At 41.2% G+C, this 26,383-nt stretch overlaps 1 protein-coding gene across 46 annotated transcripts in view; it reads left to right on the forward strand.

Moving 5' to 3' along the window:
* The window catches only part of TRDN (triadin), a 597,259-nt gene that overhangs the window by 528,396 nt on the left and 42,480 nt on the right, over positions 1-26,383 (forward strand). For 38 of the 46 annotated variants that reach the window (XM_033935829.1, XM_033935818.1, XM_033935819.1 and 35 more), the window contains 6 exons: positions 3,651-3,695; positions 7,994-8,041; positions 13,334-13,372; positions 15,245-15,292; positions 19,832-19,876; positions 22,181-22,201. In XM_033935829.1, the coding sequence (XP_033791720.1) occupies positions 3,651-3,695; positions 7,994-8,041; positions 13,334-13,372; positions 15,245-15,292; positions 19,832-19,876; positions 22,181-22,201 (246 nt within the window). The remainder of the gene's footprint in view (positions 1-3,650; positions 3,696-7,993; positions 8,042-13,333; positions 13,373-15,244; positions 15,293-19,831; positions 19,877-22,180; positions 22,202-26,383) is intronic. The other 8 variants (XM_033935831.1, XM_033935846.1, XM_033935814.1 and 5 more) reach the window with 5 other exon arrangements.

Genomic DNA, 26,383 nt, shown 5'->3' on the forward strand with positions numbered 1-26,383 from the left:
ACATTTCTCTCTCTGTCTGTGGTGTGTACTGAGAAAAGACAGGTTTCTAACTTGTCATTTTGCCTGAGCAGCAGCACTGTAGGAGAAATGTTATCAGTTTGATAAATGTTCCATCACTGAGCCCAGGAGAGGAAGTTAGGCAGCACCTTATGTTAATTATTCAGTGAAGGAAAGACAAGCAGACTAAAAGTGGCACATTTACACATTCAGGGGGAATCCCTTGTGCTAAGTATTGTAGACTACTGCAACAGCCTTTACTTACCTTGCCCTACCAACACAATAAAAAAACTACAGACCATCCAGAACACAGCCCTCAGACTCATATACTCACTCAGCAAACACGACCACATTACCAATGCATACTTAGAATCACACTGGCTACCAATAAAAGCAAGAACACAATTCAAACTCTACTGTCTCATTTTCAAAGTAACCCACGGCACGGCACCCAGTTACCTAAACAACCGTTTTCACTACTACCTCTCACCCAGAAGAAGGAGAACACAGAACCTTTTCACCTACCCACCTCTCAACGGTACTCGTCTTAAGAAACTTTACGACAACCTTCTGGGGACACAGGCAGCTAAAATCGACTCTGACATCTCAAAACTTCTGACCAAAACAACAGACATAAAAGAGTTCCGTAAAGAAATAAAAACACTACTGTTCAAAAAATATCTCCCATCACTCTAACTACCTCCCAATGAGTCCCCAATCAACGCCTTTGGAAACACCCACCTATAGTATCTCTTTGTCTGTGATCCAGAATGTACTGTAACTCTTTTACACTACACCCGATTTAACTTGATTCAGTTGACACGTATTATCTTCTGTGATATGTATTATCTTCTGTTATATGTATTATCTTCTGTGATATGTATTATCTTCTGTGAAATTGAAGTATCATAATCCTTTACTGTTCCTGTAACTTACCCTTATCCTGAAATGTAATTCTACTGGAACTGCCCAGATAATTTCTATATTGTAATCCGCCTAGAACCGCAAGGCACAGGCGGAATAGAAATCCGTAATGTAATGTAATGTAATGTAATATTATCCATTAAGGGCTACTGTGGATTCTTTATATGGTGCCTAAAAAACTTAGCACACAAAAAACCCTAACTGAGCACAATTTATAAATGGTTTAGGCACGGTTTAAAGAATAACACTTATACCCGGGAACTGCACCTAACTTTAGGCGTGCCCATTTGTACCAAATCTTCACACCCAAATTAGACACGGATTCCCCTTATTCTATAACTATGTGCGTAAATCCAAGATCTGCCCATGACCTTCCAATTTCTGTGCCCCCTTTTTTGACTTTACTACTACTACTATTACTTATCACTTATATAGCGCTGAAAGGCATACGCAGCGCTGTGCATATTGACATTTATAGACGATCCCTGCTCGGAAGAGCTTACAATCTAACTTGGACAGACATGACATGACATAGAAGGTGGGGGATGCAGAACCTAAGATGAGAGGAGTTAGGAGTCGAAAGCACTCTCAAAGAGGTGGGTTTTTAGACGGGCCTTGAACACTGCCAGAGATGGAGCTTGCTGTAGGGATTCGGGCAGCTTGTTCCAAACATATGGCAGAAGGGACGGAGTCTGGAGTTGGTAGTTGAAGAGAAGGGCACAGATAGGAGGGACTTACCAGCTGAGCGGAGCTCACGGGGGGGGTGGGGGGAAATAAGGTGGAGAGAGATAGTGGGGGCAGCTGAGTGAATGCATTTGTAGATCAGTAAGAGGAGTTTGAATTGTATTCAGAAACGGATGGGAAGCCAATGAAGTGACTTTAGGAGAGGAGTAATAATAACTTTAATAAAGCAGTAAAGTGAGTAAAGCAGCTCTCCCAGAATATGAGTCATGCAGCTGAATTCTGTTCGGATTGGAGGGGAGCGAGATGGCTAAGCGGAAGGCCTGAGAGTAGCGAGTTGCAGTAGTCTAAGCACGAGGTGATGAGGGTGTGGATAAGTGTTCTGGTAGTGTGCTCAGAGAGGAAGGGTCAGATTTTGTTAATATTACAGAGGACGAAGCGGCAGGTTTTAGTGATATCTTGTATCTGGACGGTGAAGGAGAAAGAGGAGTCAAAGATGACCCCGAGATTACGAGCTGACAAAACAGTAAGGATGAGAGTCTTGTCCACAGAGATGGAGAATGAGGGAAGCGGAGAGGTGGGCTTAGGTGGGAAGATGAGCAACACTGTTTTAGCCATATTCAATTTTAAATGGCGGTGAGACATCCAGGCGGCAATGTCAGTCAAGCAGGCTGAGACTCTGGTCTGGGTTAGAATGCATTAAGTCCATTAGTGCACCTTAGAAAAAGGACTCCCTAGCTTGTAGTAATCAGCATGATTATAAACACTGGCCACCATGGACTGTTTTATACGCAGATTAATGCTGGTCTGTTTCTGGATACCGGCACTGAAAATCTAGGTATAAGTAAGGCACTGGCATTTATCCCACCAATATTCGGCCTGGTACCTGGATAATTACCATATATGTAGGGTTACCAGACGTCCGTATTTCCCCAGACATGTCTGGGCGTTTGGACGGCTTTTCAAAACCCAGCACTTTGTCCAGGTTTTGAAAAGCTTCCAGCTAGGAGCAACGTCAGGACGGCTTTTTTTTTTTTTTCTTAAGTACCTAATTTCATTTTAGTTTGATACATTGTAAACTGCTTAGGTCGGTTAAAATGCAGGAACGGTATATCAAAACTTAAATAAACATAAACATCTGCGCATGCGTGGATACAATGCAGTGATGTCACATGCATGTGTGTGATGTCATCATGCCACACCAGCACATGCACAGATGCCCTCCCGATAAGTGAACAGCTTGAGGGGGCAGAGCTGGGGGGGGGGCGCGGAATGGGTCATGACTCGGGCAGAACTGGGCGGTGCTATGTGGTACTGGGCGGGCCTGGTGGCAGGGCCATGGGTCCGATTTTAGTTCCAGAAAATCTGGTAACCCTACATGTATGCTCGAATATAAACCAAGATTTTTAGGCTATATTTGAATCTCCCCACTCTCTCCACCATTACCGGCATCTTTCTTCCTCCACCCTCTGCCCCCATAGTTACCAGCTTTAACTTTCAGTTCTTTCCTCCGATGCTAACAAAAGCTATAATCTCAGAGAAGGTGGGAGCCGGCAGCGTAAACTGGGTTAAACAGATGCTTCTGCCACCAGGCCCAAAAACAGCATGAAGCCTCTTGGCGGCCTGGGTCCCCACCACCCCAGAGTGTTCCTGCCATAGGACATGCAGCTACCTCAGTCTTCTTTGGCATCCCTACAGCTACCTACAGCTGGCAGCCAGTCAACTTTTCTACAGATTCAGGGCCCTGAAAGCTGCCCTGAGGTAAATAAGCAGCACTTTTTACCCAGCTTACATCAGCATCAGCTGAAGGAGGAAGGAGCTGCTGTTTAAAGCCAATAAACACAGGTGGCGGGATTGGGGGTGGAGGAAGAAAAATGTGGATAACCACAGAAAAGGGCATGTGGCAGAAGAAATGCTCATCATTGGGTGGGAGGAGTTACCATACAATTGAATGTAAACTCCCTGGTTTATATTCCAGCTACGTTTTCCTCCATCTCTTTGTCTCTGTGCATTAAATTAAATTTTTCTGGGTTTCTTCTTTCTTGCAGAACATGAATTAAAACATGAAAAGGTGTCTCTGCATACCAAACCAGGTAAATCAATGGCGTGCAACTTTGTCACAGAGCGATCCACTTTCCAATAATTTGGGTCAAAAGCAGTTCCATTCTAGTGTGAGCTAGTTTCAGGTTTACAGTAATGACCTCCGCATGAATGGAAGAATCTGATTATACGAGTATAGCTGACATCTTAATGTATTTTGATGTGTGTGTGTGTGTGTGTGGGGGGGGGGGGGTTGTGTGTTTTCACAGAGCAGTCCATAGTTGCTCCCGGAATTGGGGAGTATTAGGACTGTCTTGAGGGCCGTGCAGGAAATGTGGCCACACAGGGCACAAGGGAGACAAGGCATAAAAATTGTTCCCCATCCAGTCAGTGGCCTGGGAAGGAGGGGCTAGGGTTGGTGTCCCAGAGGAAGCAATTCCATTTTAGGACACTCCTGATAGTGCACTTTTATTATTATTTCTAAAATTAAAATACACTTTTATAATAACAATGTGTGAGAGAAGGAGCAAAGCTCTCTCTCTAGTTTTCACACTCTTTAATTGTTGATGAAAAAAAGTCTAACTTTACGTAAAGGCTAAACAGCAGAGAAAGGTTGGGGGAATTGAATATACGCTCAGGAATTGTTATTCATAAACTTTAATCCAGGTTGTATGTGCTATACATGTAAAGCTGCTAAAAAAAGATATTCAGTGGCACTATCCAGATCATATTGGCGAATACCTTTACAAGCCATTTCAGCACTATCCCCATAGTGCCTGGGAGTTCAGGGCCTTTCCTATTGCCAATTATATTTCTCCCCCTATCCCCCTTGTTTCAATATGTCATTTAAGTCCATTGTTGTCCAATTTTGTCCCCCATTGATTTTATCTGTTCATGACTTTGTACACCGCTTAGACAACTTTTTAAGTGGTATATCAAATTTTAAATAAAACTTGAAAACTTGGAATATCCAGATACATATGAAGCAGTAGCCATTATCCAATACTGCCACTGAATATCTACTTGTTTTTGCCCACGACAGCAAGCATAAGAAAGAAAAAAATATATGCAGACCACCCTTAATATCAAAGGGTTAGTTTCGAATAATGAAAGCTACAGACATAACTTTGGCTTTAAAAAGTACCAACACAAGTGCAGACTGAATTTTATGTGTGTGGAGGGGGGGGGGGGTATTTATTTTTTCTTTGATTATCACAGCAAACCCTGTGAGTAAAAATCCTGTGAGTAAAAATCATCTCCTTAAGGTTTGCAGTTTCTTAATTCTTAGTCTATTGTATAACACTATTAGGGGCATAATCAAAACACTAAAATATCCTTAAAACCGCCTAAGTTGACACTTGGACGTCCTAATCACCTGGACATCCAAGTGCCTATAATCAAAATAATTTCTAATGTGTTGGGAGGTGTGTTATGGGCATGTTTCGGGTGGGCTTAACTTGTACGTCTTGCGATCATAATAGAACCTTTTCCAAGATGTCCTGGATGGAACTTAGATGTTCAGAGCTAGACCTGTTTTAGAAACATCTAAGTGCCACAAAGGTACCCAAACTAACCAGATGACCTCTGGATACATTAAGGTACGATTCCCCCCATGCTCCCTCACTGCTCGCTAACCCCCCTCCCACCCCCAAAATATCTGAATGAAAGAGTACATACCTATCTGTAGAACAACAGCATTTGGTATGGGAAAGACTAGTAGAGCAACCTGGTGGATGGTCTAGTGAGCTATAGAGATGAGGACCCAGGTCCATAAAAACATAAGAATAGCCTTACTGGATCAGACCAATGGTACATCTAGCTCAATATCCCATCTTCACGGAGGCCAATCCAGATCACAAGTACCTGGCAAAAACCCAAACAGAAGCAGCATTCCATACCACTGGTCCAGAGCAAACAGTAGCTTATCCTATGTCTGTCTCAACAGCAGTTTATGGACTTTTCCACCAGGAACTTGTCCAAACCTTTTTTTTAAATCAGCTATATTAACTGCTCTAACTACACCCTCTAGCAACACATTCCAGAGCTTAACTATTCTCTGAGTGAAAAAATATTTCCACCTATTGGTTTTAAAAGTATTACTCTGTAACTTCATCGAGTGTCTCCTAGTCTTTGTAAGCCTTAATGCAGTAAAAAGGCACTCTAACCACAACTTCTATGGCGTTAAGTATGAGTCCATGAGAACTCACCAAAACCTTACTATACTGCCATATAGGTACCACCTGTAACCATAAGGGCTATTGGGGTGGTAAACAGATGGATATAGTAGGTTTTGGGGGAGTTTGGGAGGGCTCATCATAAATTATAAGGGGTATATGGTGAGATTTATATCTGGCTCCCTTTATGTGAATTCATAGCAGTGCCCTCTAAGGTGCCCCACTGCTCTGTTGGCATATCTATGTGGTCAGTTCATTAGAATGCTGCCCCCTCCCATGTCTAAATGGTGCTGTTATGGATATTTCTAACTTGGACATTTTTTATGGCCGAAAATGGTGAATAAAGTTAGATGTCCTGGCGGTCTGGACATTTTGCTGGCCAAGATGTCCAAGCTGGCTATTTTCAAATATATATATATATATTTGGATGACTAGCAACTGACTATTTCTGTACATGTTTAGTGGGAAATGTCCAAATCAGACTTAAACTTTTTTTTTTCAAAAATGACCCTCCACATAACATGTGGACAAGTTCCTGCTGAACCAGAACGAACGCAGGTAGGGCTGGTCTCGGTTAGGACACTGGTCTTTGACCTGGGGGCCGCCGCGTGAGCGGACTGCTGGGCGCGATGGACAACTGGTCTGACCCATCAGCAGCAATTCTTATGTTCTTATGATCTTATCTTTGTTCCTCGGCAGTAAGTATAATTTCCTAATTGCTCATGCCTAAAAACTATAGAAAATGTCTGTTATATCCATGATCAGGATAGTCACATTTTGCAATTTACTTATTACAAACGTGAAAATGCCGAATTTTCATCTTTTCATTCTTATAAAGTCATATAAATTAATATGTCATAGAATTAGTCATCTCAAACTCACAAAAACACCCCTCAAAATCCAGGGCTACATCTCAGAATCTATAGCAAAAAAAGGAGAAAAGACCTCAGTGTCTAACAGGGGCTCTAAAAAAGCTTCCCAAATAGACAAGCCAATCTCAGACAGAGTTTGAAACTGGCAGACACATCCTTGGCCAAAAAACTCCTTTAAACTCCATTAATATTCAGAGTCACACATCTCGTTTTATCAACTTTGTTTAAATTTTCATAAATAGTGTCATAAAAATCACTTATCTGAACAGATAGCTGTTTAAACGTAGTCCTGGGGTTAGAAAGCAGGAACAAAAAATGCTCCGTTGGAAGTCAGCTGAAGGCTAATTAAAGCATATCCAATGCAACACTTCCACAATCATCCAACAGGGCTCCCTGTTTCGCTTCAATGCTTCGTCAGGGATTTTGAGCGTCCATTCACCCGCTTCCACTCCTGTCACTCGGAAGCGGGTGAATGGACGCTCAAAATCCCTGACGAAGCATTGAAGCGAAACAGGGAGCCCTGTTGGATGATTGTGGAAGTGTTGCATTGGATATGCTTTAATTAGCCTTCAGCTGACTTCCAACGGAGCATTTTTTGTTCCTGCTTTCTAACCCCAGGACTACGTTTAAACAGCTATCTGTTCAGATAAGTGATTTTTATGACACTATTTATGAAAATTTAAACAAAGTTGATAAAACGAGATGTGTGACTCTGAATATTAATGGAGTTTAAAGGAGTTTTTTGGCCAAGGATGTGTCTGCCAGTTTCAAACTCTGTCTGAGATTGGCTTGTCTATTTGGGAAGCTTTTTTAGAGCCCCTGTTAGACACTGAGGTCTTTTCTCCTTTTTTTGCTATAGATTCTGAGATGTAGCCCTGGATTTTGAGGGGTGTTTTTGTGAGTTTGAGATTTTTTGGACATCCTTTCTTGTATATTTGGATTTTTGTGATAGAATTAGTCATATCATATAAAGCCCTGACTGAAATTAACACTTTTATAAACACTGTATGTGCTTTTAAGTTGGTATAAAACCTGAAGAGGAAACATCCTTACCTTGTGCTCTTGAAATCTCTCCATGATATAGATCTCCCCCATGTATATAGCTGCTTTCAGAAATCACCATTTTCAAGAGTATGCAATCTATATGTGCGGTTGTCGATTTCAACATAAGCAGGTGCTTCTGAAATAACTCGTTAGTTTGCAGCATAATGAGATCGCTGCTTCTGAAGACTGTAAAGCATCTTTGTTGTGAAATAATATCCAAATGAACAAGAGTGGTTGACCTCATTTTTTACTTTTTTGTAGAGGAAGACACCAAAAAACAGGAAAAAACACCTCCACGAATTAAACAAGGTTATATTTTCTATTAAACAGCTTTATGGTGAATAAGAACTGGAATAATTATTACAATTCTTCCTTGGATATTTAAGCATTTGTGCATTGCTTTTTTGTTTATTTATTGATCTATTTTTTAAATTTCTATACCGTTTTTTTTCCAAAACGGTTTACAAAAAGTTAGATACATAAAATAGTATAAAATCTAAACAAGATAAGAACAAAACCAGACAGATTCAATCTTTACATAAGGTCAATTGCTCAAAGAAATGCATCTACAAATAGTTGTGTTTTTAACATTTTCCTAAATGCGTTCCTGTCTCTACATTTTCGAATTTGACCAACTAGGTTATTCTACAACTTAATTCCTGCACATGTAAAAGTCATGGCATTCGTTTCCACATATTTAAGGTTAGCTTTCGTTTTCAGCAATGCTGACCTTTCGGAGCGCAATGATCTTAATGGTTGATATTCAGACATCAAACCCTTAACAAATTCAGAGATCGCACCTTTCATATATTTATATATCTCTCTCTATCTACTTAAAACTAGTTATACATCCTTGTTGTGCTTTAAGGAGCTCCAGAGAGAAAGGAGTGTTCTAGAAGGAAGGGAGTTCATGGAAATGCTGGGAGATATACGGCCTCTTTTACAAAGCCGCCCTAGTGGCTCCCGCATGGCAACAGCCCCGAAACCCTTTAAATCTCTAGGGGCTTCAAGGCCGTTAGCGCAGCGCAGCCGCTAATGCGGCTTTGTAAAAGAGGCTGATAGTTTCAAGAGTACTGTACTGATAGGAAGTCAACTCATGTGAGAGATGGAGACTGGGAGATGTGAGGAAGCAGCAGGGGTTCAAAAATAATGATGGTAGAAGAGAAGCTGGAATTTAATAATAATAAAAATAATAATGATGGTGATGGTAGCAGAGCAGCTAGAATTTATTTGAAGGCTTCTGACTAAAGCTACTGTTTGGCAGAAAAAGAAAAAAGGCAGAAGGATGAGCAGAGTTGTAATACCACAATTATAGAAGAAAAAAAAACAATGAGGAGGGAATGCTTGGGGGCTCAGCTGCCAGACTGAAAGAAGATGGAAGCTAGATGCTGCTACATATTTTTTTAAATAAGGAATTAAGGAACTGTCAGAGTCTTGGGAAACTGATAAAAACTTGATGTGTTTGCTATGTGAAGGATCCTGATCGCAAGCCATAAGAAAAGATTTACCTAATTCTTCAGTATCTGGGCAGGTAATTTCTCTTGGGAAGCAGCTAGATACACAGGAAGAAGTAAATGCATTGCCATTAAAAACATTTACGATTGTGCCAAAGGGTGCTGTCATAATAATGAGTGGATAATCAATTGCTGTGCTAGTAAATATGATGTAGTTTGGGCCATGTAAATGTATCTGGTGAATGTTATTGTTTATAAATGTAATTTGAATGGGGCTTTTCTTGTAGCTGTGGTAAGTTGTTAGAAATTAGAAGCCCATAGCGAAGCATCCACTTGAAGCTATAAACAGCAAATTTACATGTTTGCATACCTCACCCTGGGACAATAGAAGAGCTAGTTTGTGACAATATTCAAAACCACTTCTCCTATTGGCACCTGGTGCTGACCCTTAAGTGACTTATATGTGAAACTATAGCCCTTATAAACAGATATGTTGTGATCTTTTAGGCTGCTAATGGGCCAGAAGGTATTTGTTTTAATTGAAGCAGGCTGAAAAAGTTATTTGCCTATGATTTGATCTTCAGCTTCTAGATAGATAACTTATCCATACAAGTATGGATGTCTCAATAGCAGGTTTTAATAATTAAAAGGATAACCTTACATTCCCATTGCCTTCTCACTACAGGATTAACCCCAGGAGAGCTTCAGAATAGACTTGATGTTCCTGGACCAAAAGAGAAACCTGGACTGGCCCCAAGAAGGGAGGGGATTGTTATGCCCTGATAGACTCAGATGTCGCCTAGTGAATAGGGAAAAGAATAAAGGGCTGGACAGTTTGTTATCAGGAGAATCAGAAGAACTAGGGTTACCATATTTGTGGAGACAAAAAAGAGAACACATGACCCTGCCCCAACCCACCCCATTCCACCCCCAGCCCGACCTCCCCTCAGCCCTGCCCCCAATACTGTTTTTAAATTATTATTTTTTTAACCTTTGTCATCTCTAGTTTCTGCTTTCTTCATCTTCTCTTCACTCTCTTCCTTCCATCCAGTGTCTGCCCTTTCTCTCTCACTTTCATTCAGCATCTATCCCTTCCATCCAGCATCTGCCCTCTCACTCTTCGATATGGCATCATCCCTCTTTCTATGCCCTTCTGCCTTCTCCCATTTCTATCCAGCATGATTCATTACAGCTTTACCACTCTCTTCATTTTTCTCTCTCCTACTCCAAATTCAGCATCTCTTTGTCTCTCTCTCCATATTTCTCTGCTGACTCCCTTCCCAGCATCAATATCTCTCTCATGCCTCTAATGTCTCTCCCTTCCCCCGCTCCCTCATTCCTTTATCTGATTTCTGCCTTCCCTCTCCTCTGATCTTCCTGCTAGCTCTGTTTCCTTCTTTTCTTCCTCCCCTCTACCTCCGAGCAGCATCTTTCTTTGTCATATGGTTTGGGACTCCAGTATTTCTCTCTAGTCCCTCCCCCTGTGGTCTTCCACTTCTCTGACACATTGCCAGTAGTGTCAGTGATTGAAACACCCACTGCCTGTTGGCTACTGAACTCTTTGTGCCCCACCTGCTTGGGAACAGGAAATTGCATCACAGGATGTGGGATACGACAGAGAGAAGAGTTCAGGAGCAGCCAGCCGGCAGTGGGGTCTCAATCACTGACGCTGCCAGCAACTAATCTGAGATCTGGAAGACTGCGGTGGGGGTGTGAGGAGGGAGGGACTAAAGAGGAAGCACAGGGCAGCTGGGAGGAAAGGAAGACTGAAGACAAGCCAGACTTTGGAAAGGGGAAGAGGTTGGATGCATAATTTATGCTGAGCCTCAAGTAGGTGGGTGGGCTTGTGGGCAGCTCGCTTTTTTAAATCTGGACAGACAAGTACAAATTCCCCTAATTTTAAAAATATTGCCCACAGTCCTCTAAAAATAGGACATGTCCAGGTTTTCCCAGCTGTATGGTAACCCTAATCAGGATCAGACAATAGAAAGGGGAAATAAAATTCTCCTATCTGATTAATAGAAAGAGGAAATCAAACCCTCTTATCTGATCAATAGGCAGGCACCAGAAGTTCCATGAAACAAGCAGGCTTAAGGAACTGCTGTGATCCTTGAGGGAGGGGAAGATGCAGTGCAACACCAGGAAGCAGATAGCTCAGTCCAGCAGGGAGAAGAGTGCTCAAGAATCCTAGGAGTTGGAATCTAAAGCCCTGTCCTTCAGTCAAGAAGCAGAAGGGAAGAACAAAGCAGAGAGCCAGGTCTAGGATGAAGTTATGAAAGCCTAAGAGCCATGCCTAGCTTTTAAAAAATAAATTAATAAAAGCTCTTCTCTAGAGAAAAAGGCAACAGGACTAGAGGCCCATGAAGCACTCCCATACCAGAAGTAGATTTCAGGCTGAAATTCCCAGGGGCAGGGTCCCTGAAGGAAATGTTAGAGGAGATGGAGGCATTTCTTGGAAACCTCTATGACTAAAATCCTTCTTAAGTCATGGAGGCTGGGAACCTGGATTAAGGGTGAGCCCTGTTAAAATATTGCAAAATAAGGAATTGTTTGGAGCTAGCATTTCTATTCTTAAGAAATGTGGGCCAAACACAGCCAAAAGATGGGGCTCTCCTTATGAGTTATGCCTGAACCCAAACGGGGGAAAAGTAAAGGAGACTATGAAGAAAATGAACTGTTCTGATTTTTATTGCTATGAAATTGCTGCCATTTGGAGCCGTTAAAGAAAACAATAAGAGGGACATTCTATAATGGCTGCCTCGATTATGCTTTGCCTGAGCCTAATTTGTTTTAATCAGCTTTAAGTGGAGCGATAATTGATCATACCATCAAAAACTGATTAAAAAATAATTTTAAAAAATCTAGGTGCCTCCCGGGACTGGCAGCTAACACCCAAGCACCTAGCAGTACTCAGAGATGCCACTTGCCAAAGAACAATCACTCCACAAATAACAAAATAGCTGCACAAGATACTAAATAGAAACCACAAGCAGCAGCAATAACACGGTCTAATAGACCGTCAAAGTAGATCACTCTGTTTCAAGCACTGGACTACCAATCATATCATACAATAAAACTATAATATAATTAAATTGAAAGGGGGAGTCTCAGTGTGAAGACACAGCGAAAAGAGAGCGAATTCCAACGCTCACATACTGAGGTGAAGGTCTAATAACCTCCACCTGCACACCATCATCGAGTCCCTCCTGTGTGCATCCACCAACCACATCAAAAAATAAGGTGACTAACTAAACAGTGATAGAAATCAATCACATATTCACAGTGCTTAAAACAAGGAAAATACTTTGAAGGTCCCCCAGCTGACTCCCAGGATCAAATAAAGAAAACTTAGCTTGTTGACATAGTCCGGAGATGAAGACACGGGCAGGGCAAAACAGTCCACTGCCCAATCAAGTTGAATTCAAGTTCAGGTTCTACCAGCCAAGGTCCCTTCCTCAGGAACCTGTGACTTTGAACGGACAGCACTCATTCAGCCATGAGCGGCGAGTGAAGCAGACAAGCCAGTGTGGAAAGAGGCATGTTTAAGGGCAGAATTTGCTTTAGGCCTCACTAAGCACAACTAGGCAAGATTCTACAATGAGCCTAGGTGCTGGAAATGTAAGCCTTTAAAAACCTGGCCCACATTACCAGTACCTAAATTCATCGTTAGGTGCCGGTGCCGATTCTCTGAATAACGCCTGAACGTGATTGACAATTGGCAGACACCATTTTTCTAGCAGTCTGCCATTTCAGGCACCACTTAAAGAATCAGCCCCTAAAAGTACTTTTTTGTGGTTAAATAGAAATCCTGGAATGGCTCATTTTACTGCTATGGATTAAACTAAAATTTAAAATAGCCTACATTTTTCTAATCCGAGAGAATGTAAAAAGCACTCCATGTGAGTCTTTCCTGCCCATTTACATTGCTTTGAATACTGACCCCATGTTTTCTAAGCAATACTTAGCAAGATAACATTTCTTATGATATAAATGTTTAATTTATAATGCCTATTTTTCCCGTTAGGACTATGAGAAATTTAATAATGCATATTATATGTATTTGAAAATAATATATGTGTGTCAGCATTTCCGTGTCTCTTTGTAATACATCTGATTTTTCTGGGCTTCTTTTTTCATGTACAACAAGAATTAAGACATGAAAAAGTGTCTTTGCAAACTAAACCAGGTAAATTAATGATGTTCAACTTTGTGCCACACTTTTCAATAACCTGGGTGAAAAAGAATGTCAGCTAGTTTCTGGTTTACACTTTAGAGGACTCGTGTAAAGTGTTCACATGGGTAGATCATGAGAAGGGCATGAGTAGAACTGCCACTTATATCCATAATCTTATAAAATACAGTGGGTTAGGCAAGCCCTTGACACATTTGATAATGATGTGTTATGATTATGATGATTTATTAAAATTTGCTGTACCGCTAAACATAGAACATAGAGGAATTTACAAAGTTACAATCAAGGGAATAATAAGAAAAGAACTCTAGTTATAGGAAAGACCTATACACACAAGACCAATAGTTAGGCAAGGTCTGTGACTGATATAACTGCAAGAGAAACGTATGCTGATTCCAGATAATGCTTGTATGCTATAAAAGAATCTGGCATCAGGTTGCCTAAAAGAGATGCCAACTCATCAAATTGCCAACATGCATCTGCCCAGATGTAAATGAGAACAGTCACTTAAATGTGTACTCACATGTTTTATAAAACATGTACAGCATCTGCTGCTCCACACAAACAATGGACCCAGGAATGCCTGCTTGTATTCAGCTTGATGATCAGATATGCACATATATAGCAGCCATTTTTTATAAAAGGCATTTTCTACATTTAAAAGACAATACTGGATGGGGCCTGGGTGGTCCCAAGTTTTTTACATGAAAAATCTTTACAAAATTACTCCCCCCTTCCCCTGCCAAACGGGTAAAACTATCTGCATATATCAACAATCTACATACTTTTTCCCATTGAGGTTTAGATATGTTACCGTGGTAGTTTAAGAGAGACAGAGTCAAATATTCATCACTTAAGGGCCCTTCTGCTAAAATGCATTAAGTTTTAGGCTTAACGTGTTTTAACGTAGGTTTTAATGCTCAAACTGGATTCTCTAAACGGTGCCGTTGTCAGCAGCCGTCTTACAAGTGGCTTGCCAATCTCATGTAAATCACGTTTAGAGAATCGCGCCTCCAGCAAAGATAGGCACCAGAAATGTAGGCCAGGGCTTTCCAGGCCTAAATTTCTAACGCCTACCTTTGACATGAATCGCACTTCCGAAGGTGCCTTCCGGTGCCTAATGCCACTTCCGGCATTAGCCAGTGCCATTTGTTTAAATGCTGGTAGGAGCTTTTATTTTATACTTAAATACCGTTCGAAATGACATTTCCCTCTTAGACACTGGTTAGGTGCCTAAGTTAAGGCGCCATCTATAGCATTTCCCCCCCCCCCAAAAAAAAAAGCCCAAAACTAATGCTGCATCAAGAATAATGCATTCCCAGTATTTTTTATTGCAAGTTGTGCATTAATGTTCCCATTAGCACATGGCACTTGCTGAGAGTTAATACGTGATAAAAACATAGAAATATAGAAACCTTCTTCCATTTAGAGGCATTACATCCTTCCGTGTTAACTCATTAGCCAGTGAAAGTAACATGCACACAAGAGGTGTAGCACGCTAGTTGGCTAATGCTTCCATGTCCAAAAGTCCTTATGCGCAAGAACCTGTTTCCAGACTTTAACCATGGGTTAAGTGCTTATTATACAGTACTTTAGTAAAAGAGCCCTATATATGTAGCTTTGCTTTTAAAAAGTGCCTAAACAAGCGCAGATACCATTTATAGATACCATTATTTGAACTTGTTTTGCATTGATTCATACAGTAAAAATTCCGGTAAATTTTATTATCTGCCTTTTAATTCTTAGTCTACTCTATAGTATGATAGTAGATTTTAAAGTCAGTAGAGAGAACCTTTGTGTAAAATATTGTATGAATTACTGCATGGACAAGAGTTACTGACTTCATTTTTGCTTATTTTTCTGTAGAGGAAGAAGCCAAGAGACAGGAAAAAACATCTCCTCGGATCAAACCTGGTAGGCCATGTTTTCTATCAAACTGCTTGTGGTGAATGTGAGTTGATATATCTCCATTGTCTTCCATGTTTTCCATAACATAAATGAGAACAAATTCAAAAACGGATGCACTATCAGGATGGACGTGGAAGTACGATGCAAGCCTTTGTCCAAGAATTGAATACAACTCGGCATAAAAGGAAATTCACTTAAAGCTACTTTTCCTAAATGCTGCCTGAAACAATAAAAATACTCAAGCAAATATTATGACACACAGGACATTGTCATCAACCCACAACAATAGTTTCCCTCCCCCCCAAAAAAAAAATGTTAGAACCAGGACTGCTCAAAACTCAATACCAGTAGTCTCTAAAAAATATAAATGTCTAAAACTGAAGAAAAAAATACCTCAATTTCTACTCACATACACTCAGGCATAAACAAGCCAGTGTTTTTATAAAAAATCATCTGTCACAGAAAAACTCAATTTTATGCAAATAGATCTCATGCATATTCATCATGCAGTCTTGAAAACTTGGCTGGGTTGTAGTCCCTGAGGACCATAATTGCCCAATTTTTGATTTAACTAGTACTTTAAATTCATGGGCAATTTGGCTAATGCTGAAACAGACAATCTGAGATAAGTAACTATACTTTTACAAAACTACAATGGAGGTTTCTACTGCAGGCTGGCGAAGTAAATGCTCCGACACTCATAGAAATTCTATGAGCGTTGGAGCATTTACTTTGCCCGCCTGAAGTAGAAACCTCTACCAAGGCTTTTTAAAAGCCAGCGAAAAATAGGCGTTTTCCACCTGAGTTTGTGTGGCTCCTATAGAAACATAGAAAGATGACGGCAGATAAGGGCTACAGCCCATCAAGTCTGCCCATACCATTGACCCCCTTTTAAGTCTACTGACCCCCTTAACTCTACTGACCTGCTCTATTAAGTCTATATCCTAGCGACCCTATTGATTGGTTTGACTCTCGCAGTGATCCCACATAGATATCCCATTTATTCTTGAAGTCTGGGATACTGCGGGCCTCGATCACCTGTACTGGAAGCTTGTTCCAATGCTCTATCACTCATTCCGTGAAGAAGTACTTCCTGACGTCTCCACAAAACTTCCCTCCCCTGAGTTTGAGCAGATGTCCTCTTGTGTTCGAGGGTCCCCTGAGAAGAAAGATATCATCTTCCACCTCGACCCGTCCCGTGATGTACTTAAATGTCTCAATCATGTCTCCCCTCTCCCTACGCTCCTCGAGAGTATAGAGCTGCAATTTGTTCTGTCTCTCTTCGTACGAGAGACCCTTTAGCCCCGAAACCATCCTGGTGGCCATCCGCTGAACCGACTCAATTCTGAGCACATCTTTACGGTAATGTGGCCTCCTAAATTGCACACAGTATTCTAGATGAGGTCTCACCATGGCTCTGTATAATGGCATCATGACCTCAGGCTTCCTGTTGACGAAACTAGCAAGTTGCACTGAATAGTCGGTATGGCTCTATCAAGTGCTAGAGCAGTACATCACAGTGCTTGCCACAAAACATCTTAAATCTCAGTCATTCCTTAACAGCAAAACTCAAAAAAGCTTATCTGGAAATTTTCCAGAATTCACTGTTAATAGCACATCCATGAAAAATGTCTGACAGGGAATCCCTGTTTCACATAAGCTGCATCAAGATACTCCTCTGTTCCAAGACCACTGCAGTATTCAAAATGGCAGGAGACAATGTAAGATGCCAGCATTTAAAAGGTTGCCTCATTTCCAGCTCCTTCCATCTAGAGTTACTAAGGGCTCCTTTTATCAAGGCGCGCTACGGGGGTTTAGCGCGTTGGACATTTTATCACGCACTAACCCCCGCGCAACCTAAAATCCTAACGCCTCATCAATGGAGGCATTAGGTACTAGCGTGGCAGGCGGTTTAACCTGGATGTCTCAATCCATCCTCCTTTTTCTGGAACCATTTGGTAACCCTACTCCCATATGAAGTCATTGGCCTGAATTCTGTAACCAGTGCAGCCGGCGATCACATGTCAATCATGTGAAGGCATCAGGTACAGAATCGCACCTCTGGCAAAGGTAGGCACTGGAAATGTAGGCCAGGGAATATGCATGAGATCAGTCTGTATGTACTGCTTCCATTGTATGCAAATAGGCCTCATGCATATTCATCATGCTGTCTTGAAAACCTGACTGGGTTGTGGTCCCTGAAGACCATAATTGCCCAATTTTTGATTTAACTAGTACTTTAAATTTCTGGGCAATTTGTTTAATGCTAGAAACAGACAACCTGAGATAAGTTAATATACTTCTAAAAGTATACTTGCTTTTTTTAGGTTGTGCCACAGCATGTTATATGAGCTGGGAATATTATTGACCATAGGCCATGTTCATGTTTACTAAAGTGTAATAAGTTTTAGCACTTACCATAGCTTAAATGCAAAGGTTATGGTGTGGTAAGTTTGAAGCCTGAGTGGTAAATTGAGAGCGTATGCCCTAGACCTGCCTTGCATTTACTGCACAGGGGAGTTGCTTACCACATACATTGCCAGCATCTCTCCTTCTCCCTCCCCCTCCCCCTCCCAATGATCCAACATATCTACCTCTCTTTTCAGCTGTCTTTCCCCACCCCCTCAACATGGTCCAGCATCTTTCGCTCTCTCTTCTCCTTCCCTGACCCTCTGTCCAACATCTATCCTCTCTTTCTTCATTCTCTCCCATAGTTCAGCATCTCTCTCCCTCCTCTTCATCTAAAATATTTTCCTTTATCTTCCCTCCCTCCCCCTTGTTGTCCAGCATCACTCTCCCTCCCTCCTATTTAAGCACAGATCAAACACTTTTCCATTTTCTTCTCTTCCTCCCCTTGTCTAGCATCTTTCTTCCTCCCCTCTGCCACAGATCCGGCATCTCTCTCTCCACTCCCCTCTCCATCCAGCCCATGGTCCAGCCCCTCTCCCTCTTTCTCAGCCCCCCCCCCCCACCCCCTTTCCATTTATCTTTAAACTTGTCTTCTAGAGAAGCTCTGGAGTCTTTTCTCTGCTGCTGCCTCCTGCCTGCACAGAAAGAGGAAGTTCCATCAGAAGAGACAGGACATGGCAAAGAAAAGGCTCTGGAGCTGGCCATAGGCAGTGCCTATAAAATCACTGTTGCTGCCAGTGACTTATAGAAGTCAAGTTTAAAAGTAGACCATGAGGAGGGGATTGAGAGAGATGGGGAGAGGCTGGACCACAGACAAGGAGCAGGAGGAAAGTGGAAGTGAGATGTAGAAATAAGTCAGATTACAGGTGGCTTTTATATATCCTCTTTTTGATTACTGCAATCCCTTGTTGCTAGGCCTATCAAAGAAGGATCCAAGAGCATCACAAGTAGTTCAGAATTAAGCTATTCAAATAATAATTGATTCTTCACACTGCAGTCATGTTATTTCATTACTCCATTTTTTTAAAACAACTTCATTTGGTACCGATTACCTGGTATATTCGTTTAAAAAATGTAACTGACTTTTTAAAATATTATTGGATAGACATCCATTATATTTGGCCACTACTCTGAGGGTGCATGTTCCAGGGAGTTTCTTATGCTTGAGTAGTCAGGCTCTTCATGACATCCCAAGTTTCAAACAAGCTAGGCTTGGCATGTCTAAGGAAACAATTTTTATGGTAGCAGGTCCTTCTATGTACAATGTGCTACCAAGGAACCTAAGAGCAATCGATTCTCTGACTACATTTTGAAAACAGCATAAAGCACATTTATTTTTACAAGTATGTTCTTGATTTTGTTATAAGTTTTGGAGTATGATGTTAAATGTTTTTGTTTTATCTGTTTTATCTGTAAGCCGCCCAGATTTGTAGATAGGCGGCATATAAGCAATTTTTTTTTTTAAATGAATGCATGTAGAAAGGAGTACTTGGCATATGAGCATTTGAGGTCAGCCAAATGCGTGTGTTACATGCCTAATGTGTGTGACTTGGCATCTCTGCTTTTGTTTAACTCAGGACTAGTACAACAGGAAATAGGAAGGAAGGAAATGACCCAAAAGCAGGGAGGGAAAGGGGCAGATTATGGTAGATCCTTGAGCCAACCCTGTGGGGCACATGGTTGAAGATTCTCTTTGGGAATTCACTGCCCTTCGGCCAACCCTGGCCCTATTTAGCAACGACAGGCAGCTTCTACCTCCATGGGTTGTTGCATTTCCCCTAATGTCCCTCCAGATAAAGGGTCCACTATGGCTACATGATGTACTGCTTGTTTTCCAGAAATTAAATCTCCTTCCCTGCCCTCCCACCCTTGCTTGCCTTCCCAGGACAAGAAAGGTAATTTGCTCTTCTTTCCTGATATTGGTACTACCCTATCTCCTGGAGATAGCCAAGGATCCTCTACCAATTCCATATACCTTCTTTAAAGCTACGATAAGCAGAGCTCTTCCTAGTTTTCTGCAGGCGTGGGAGTTCCTCTGTCTTTATGATATCAAATTTTTGAACTTATGTATCTATGCCACTATTTCTTTGGCTCTGTGCAATAAATCTGATTTTCCATGTTTCTTCTTTCTTGTAGAACAAGAATTAAAACATGAAAAAGTATCTCCACAAACAAAACCAGGTAAATTAATGACATACGGCCTTTGTCACTGAGCGATCCACTTTCCAATAATCTGGGTCAAAAAGGATGCTACCTGGGTGTTAGCTAATTTCAGGTTCACAGTTTAGAGGACCTTTGCATTAATGGGAAAATCCAATTGTGTAGTTGACATCTTATTACACTTTGCTCTGTTGGTTTGATTTTTACAGATCAATCCATAGTTACTCCTTACTGAGAATAGTGGATAGTGCACTTTTAGTACTATTTTAATATTTTGACAGAGTGTGGGGGAAATCAGTGCGAGGTATACATCCAGTATACCCTCAAAAGATCAGAAGCAGAATTCTTTCTCAAATGTTCGCCCCAATTATTCACTACTGGTGATAAAAAGTAACTTTAATTAGAACTAATTGTTTGTTAGCCATAAACAGACAAATTGGTTCAGTTACCTTGTTCATCTACATTTACAATGGTAGGAGGTTTGTGCCAAAAGACATTTGAGAAGAGACTGGAAGCCCTGAATGTGCATGCCCTTGAGGAAAGGAAGGACAGGAGAGATATGATTCAGATGTTTAAATACTTGAAAGGTATTAATGTAGAGCAAAATCTTTTCCAGAGAAAGGAAAATGGTAAAACCAGAGGGCATAATCTGAGGTTGAGGGGTGGTAGACTCAAGAGTAATTCTTCTGTACGGAGAGTTCAAAGAAGCGTGGGATGAACACAGAGGATCTCTAATCAGAATATAATGGTATATATAGAAGAACTAATGCCATTACTGGGCAGATTTGCATGGTCTGTGTCCCATATATGGACATTCAGTACAGGACGGGCTGGGGAGGGCTTCGATGGCTGGAATGGATAAGATGGGCTGGAGTGCACATGTAAAGGGCACCTAATTCTAACATCATCTGCTAAATCAATTTTTCCCAACATTTTTTCTTTGTCTGATCTCAGAACTTAGGGGGAAATTTTATAACAGGGTGCTAGGTATATAAGGCACCATAACAGAAAGCTCTGTGGGATAGAAGTGTCATTTTGAAATTAATATGACAGATAATTGGATGCACCTTGGAAAAATAGACTCCTTGATTAAGAAAGGGGTAGGCTGTGATTAAGTAGGCAGATCTAGGTGCTCATTTGAATATTGTTCTGACTGATCTAGTGACATTTCATAGTGGCACATGAGGAATAAGGAATGATGACATTTTTCACCAGAAAGGAGAATTCATTGGTATTTGCATGATTAGCAGGTACAGTACCTTAGGGCTCCTTTTACGAAGCCGCGCTAGCGATTTTAAAGCATGCACAGGATTAGTGCCGAAAATATACCACCTGCTCAAAAGGAGGCAGTAGCGTCTAGCGCACGCAGCAATTTAGCGCACACTATTCTGCGCGTTAAGGCCCTAGAGTGGCTTTGTAAAAGGAGCCCTTAGTGTCATATAACAAGGATCCTCAAATCCAGTCCTCAGTCTATAACCCTTCCTGGTTTTCAGGATTTCTACAATGAATATGTTTGAGTTCTATTTGCATTCACTGCTTCCATTGCATGCAGATTTCATACATATTCATGGTGGAAATCCTAAAAACCAGGCTAGGTGTGAGCCTTGAGAAATGGATTTGAGGACACCTGTCATATAAGGGTATAGCCACTACACACCTATCCACTTGTTTTAAGCTGGTACGTACCTCTGCTCATATTTTGCCAGGAAATATGTTAGTTTTTCAGTCTAAAATCACATCAAGAAGTAATAATAGGAATATGATATGAATTATCCAATCAATGTTGAGCCAGTGGCAGTGAGCTTTTTTTGTTTTTTTAAACACTGACCACCACCAGCAGAGTTAGAGCCAAATATTCAGTGCTGAGCCTTATCCAGTTGCCAGCATTGAATATTTTGGTCAGTGGTGCTATGTGGAAGATATGCAGATATGGCTGATATTCAGTACTGCATCTATCTTAGCTAAATGGAAAAAGTTAGGACTCCTATTTATGTTGTCCTACTTGCCCAGTTAGATATACAGGCATCGACACGGAATATTGCTGGTATCTCCATAACTTCTGGGAGCATCCCAACTCTGTCTTCGGACCTCCTTGGCTCTATCCACACAGTGCCACAGTGAACCCATGGGATATCTCCTCCTGATCACTCAGTATGATTTAACCAGGCCGAAGCTTCTCCTTTCCAATTAAATCCTTTTGAATATCAAATACAAAAACTACCTGTTCAGAATTAGATAAAAACGAAGAACTGTATTAGCAATGGTTATTTTAAGGATGTTTTTCTGTACACGTAATATTATATTTTGATTTCTTTAACTTTCCAGCCAAACCAAAAGCAGTACCAAGTATGTAACAATTTACTCAGTTCTATGACTGAAACATGCATGCAGTCTTCTGCTGCTCTGATATGGTACCCTGCAAGGCCATTTTGCTTCAAATTCATTGTCATGTTGCTTTCATAGCCTCTATATATTTTCTGGGGGTTTTTTTTTTCTTTATTTCCTTTTAAATATACGTACAATAAGACAGTTTAGGGTCATTCTATGTCAAGTGAACCAATTTTGAAAATTGTCACACTTCACTTCCTCCAAATAAGAACATAAGAATTGCCGCTGCTGGCTCAGACCAGTGGTCCATCGTGCCCAGCAGTCCGCTCAAGCGGCGGCCCCTAGGTCAAAGAGCAGTGCCCTAACTAATACTAACCTTACCTGCATACGTTCTGGCTCAGCAGGAACTTGTCTAACTTTGTCTTGAATCCCTGGAGGGTGTTTTCTCCTATAACAGCCTCCGGAAGAACATTCCAGCTTTTTACCACTCTCTGGGTGAAGAAGAACTCCTTACATTTGTATGGAATCTATCCCCTTTTAACTTTAGAGAGTGCCCTCTTGTTCTCTCTACCTTGGAGAGGGTGAACAATCTGTCTTTATCTACTAAGTCTATTTACTTCATTATCTTGAATGTTTCGATCATGTTCCCTCTCAGTCTCCTCTTTTCAAGGGAGAAGAGGCCCAGTTTCTCTAATCTCTCACTGTATGACAACTTCTTGAGTCCCTTAACCATTTTAGTCACTCTTCTATGGACCCTTTCGAGTAGCACTGTTTCCTTCTTCATGTACAGCGACCAGTGCTAGACGCAGTATTCCAGGTGAGGATGTACCGGCCCAGTACAGCGGCATGATAACCTTTTCCGATCTGTTTGTTATCCCTTTCTTAATCATTCCTAGCATTCTGTTCACCCTTTTCGCCGCCGCTGCACATTGCGCGGATGGCTTCATCGACTTGTCGACCAGTACTCCCAAGTCTCAGCTACATTGTAAAATGTCACATCTCTAGATCATTTGCATATTATACAATAGGGCGCCAAATATGGCTCTAAATAACTTTCTGTAGTGTATCCACGCATGCCAATGGTATATTGGATTGGATTGGATTGATTATTTGTTTTATTGCTATTGATATAAGTACAATAAAAATCTTATTAAAATACAATACAGTCACTACACAAAATCTATTTTAAAAAAACATAAAAAAGGCAATAGTTCAAATTAACAGAATCAAGTCAATCATTGCTAAATCCTTTAGTCAAGGTTTGTTTCTATAATATTCCTGAAATAATTCTGTTTTCAACAGCTTATGAAATGACAAATATGACAAACCATCAAAGAATTTGTCAAAGAATTCCGTAATGCAGGACCTACATAAGAAAAAGCTCTGCCTCTCACGAGAGACAACTTTATGATACCAATTGCGCTAGACGAGCGCAAGGATCTCTGTTGACTTTATCTTACCAAATTATTTGCCAAATACAATGGAGATTTCAAATGTCATGGCTTAAATACAATACACAATAGCTTGAACTTAATATGTTGGTCTTCAGAACCTTAATTCTGAGGTTGGTTCAAAGATGAAATAGGATAACTTTTATAGCAAAAATGATGTTCTTTCAAAAAACACAAATGAGAAAAAAAATTAAAAACTACATAGTAGAGATATATGTGCTAAAAAAAAAAATAGTGTAAATGTATATAAAAATGTAATGAGCCATGAGTAGTCTGTCTGTCTGGTTTGGGAGTTTTTCTTCCCGTGTCCCCTCCTGAAGAAGCCAACTGTGAAATCCAGGTTGGGGGTTGGAAATTTAGAGACAGCATTGGGGGAGGGGGGTTCGGAAACTTGGAGACAGCATTTGTTACCTTGTAATTTAAGCATGTACCCGGAGCAGTTAGAGAGTACCAGCAATGCCACTCTGCATATCAGAAAAGTATGCTGTGTCTTTGTTTGAGCATAGCAACATTCTTGTATTCTTAAGTGATTAATAGCAGATGGCTGAGACTGTGAACAAGAAATGATGGTCTCTATTATAACTGATTCCGTGATTTTTCATTAGAGTTTGGTTATGGGTCTGAGCGTTCACGTAGAAACCTATTTTTAGTATTTAAATGATAATGCTGAAATTTATTGCTGGTTTAGACATTAAGGTGATGTGAGTTGGAGAATTTATAAGTATCATCTTATTATTAGTGTATAAAAAAAGTAACATCACATCTTTGTCATTATATCTTTGCTTCCAGTTAGCTTCAAAGCCACCTAGTGCAAATCCTAGACATATGCCATGGGCCATGACTACTGGTCCATTTATGGCCTGAACCAAAGTATAGGTCAGGAGCAGTCAAAGTAGGCCTTATATTTCTTATTATAGCATTTCCCGTATAGTTTGCTGGCCCATAAAAAGGGAGGCAAGCTCATATTAAGTTCCAGACTTTGCACAGGAACTTATTTGTAGTAATCCCAAAAATTTCAGTCCCCTGATAGGTTTTGTTGGGCTGCAGTGCCAGGACAAAGTGGCTGTTATGTGTTATGAGGAGCATGGCACTCTGAAGGTGACCTCCATTCATCTGCCTGTAAGTCTCGAACCAATAGAGATCCAGCCAAAAAAATGTTGCATGGTTTTGTTTGAGACCTTAGGGAACATCAACATAAAATGTTGTTCAATTTGGAGGAGGTTGAGCGTGGACCCCCCCCCTGGTCCACTTCATATGGAATGACCCTACAGCAGTATTTCTCAACCCGGTCTGAGTGGCACACCTGGCTTATCCACAATGAATATGCATGGGACAGATTTACATTCATTAGAGACCCAGTATAATGCAAAGCTATCCAACATGTGAAAACTTGACCACCTTGTGGTACTGAAGGACTAGAGTGAGTGGGGGGGAGGGGGCAGTCCACCCCAGTGCCATCTTGGTGAAGGTGCAGACACCCATCCTGTTCCTTCTCCCCTCCCCACTGTCATCCTTGCCTGCCGTTTCCTTTCCCCCGTAGCTCTAATGTTCCTGGCACAAATAACAACTCTCAACCTGATGTGCCTAGGGAGTGATGTCAGAGGAAGAGCCGACGCTGGTGTGACAGCAGCTTGAGGATTGTTGCTCGTACCAGGAACATTACAGAGGTATGGGGGAAGGGAAGCAGCGCGTGTGCAGCAGGAGTGAGTGGGGAAGGAGCGTGTAGAGGTGGGGGGGGGCAGAGGAGGGGCACCACCGCACCGGGTGATTCTCACTTTCGCTACACCATTGGGTTAAGTACTATAGCAGCCTTGTCTGGAAAGCAGATGTTAGATGTAACTTCCATAAGAACTAGTGCTGCTCTGTGGTGGGAATAGGGTTGGGGGGGAGAAGAATTTAGTAATACCAGCATGAATGTGTGCACATAAGCACCTCAGTGCCAAAAAATCAGCTTGCACGTTGAACAATATGCTCATATCTTACATAATGCTTGTATGTGTTTGACAGGTGAGCATACACATAGAGGTTGGGCAAGATTCAAACATATGTAGCATATAGAATACTAGAAGCAACATAAGAACATAAGAATAGCCTTACTGGGTCAGGCCAACGGTCCATCAAGCCTAATAGCCCGTTCTCATGGTGGCCAATCCAGGTCACTAGTACCTGGCCAAAACCCAAAGAGAATATAAGAATAGCATTACTAGGTCAGGCCAATGGTCCACCAAGTCCAGTAGCCCGTTCTCATGGTGGCCAATCCATGTCACTAGTACCTGGCCAAAACCCAAAGAGAACATAAGAATAGCATTACTAGCCCAGCAGCCCGCCCCCACATGTTTAAGTTATATGCATATCTCCAGCATTTAGACACAAGCATTTAAACCAGCTCTATAGCTGGCTAAGTGTTCATGCCTACCCACATATACTGTACACATATATACCCAGTTATGCTAAAACAGGAAAGAAGGCCCGGATTCTCTAAACAACACTGTTTGTTAAGCACTGGTAGGCTCTCAAACTCAGTGTAAAATATTTAGACCATAAAAATACCAAACAATGAATGTTTGGGCTCGGTGCTCGGGCCGCTGCTATTTAATATATTCATAAATGATCTAGAAGCAGGGACGAAGTGTGAGATAATAAAATTTACGGACAACACCAAACTATTTAGGGGAGCTCAGTCTAAAGAGGACTGCGAGAAATTGCAAAGAGACTTGAACAAACTAGAAGAATGGGCGACAAGATGGCA

The sequence above is a fragment of the Geotrypetes seraphini genome, chromosome 3, assembly GCF_902459505.1.
Source record: "Geotrypetes seraphini chromosome 3, aGeoSer1.1, whole genome shotgun sequence".
Lineage (NCBI taxonomy): Eukaryota > Metazoa > Chordata > Amphibia > Gymnophiona > Dermophiidae > Geotrypetes > Geotrypetes seraphini.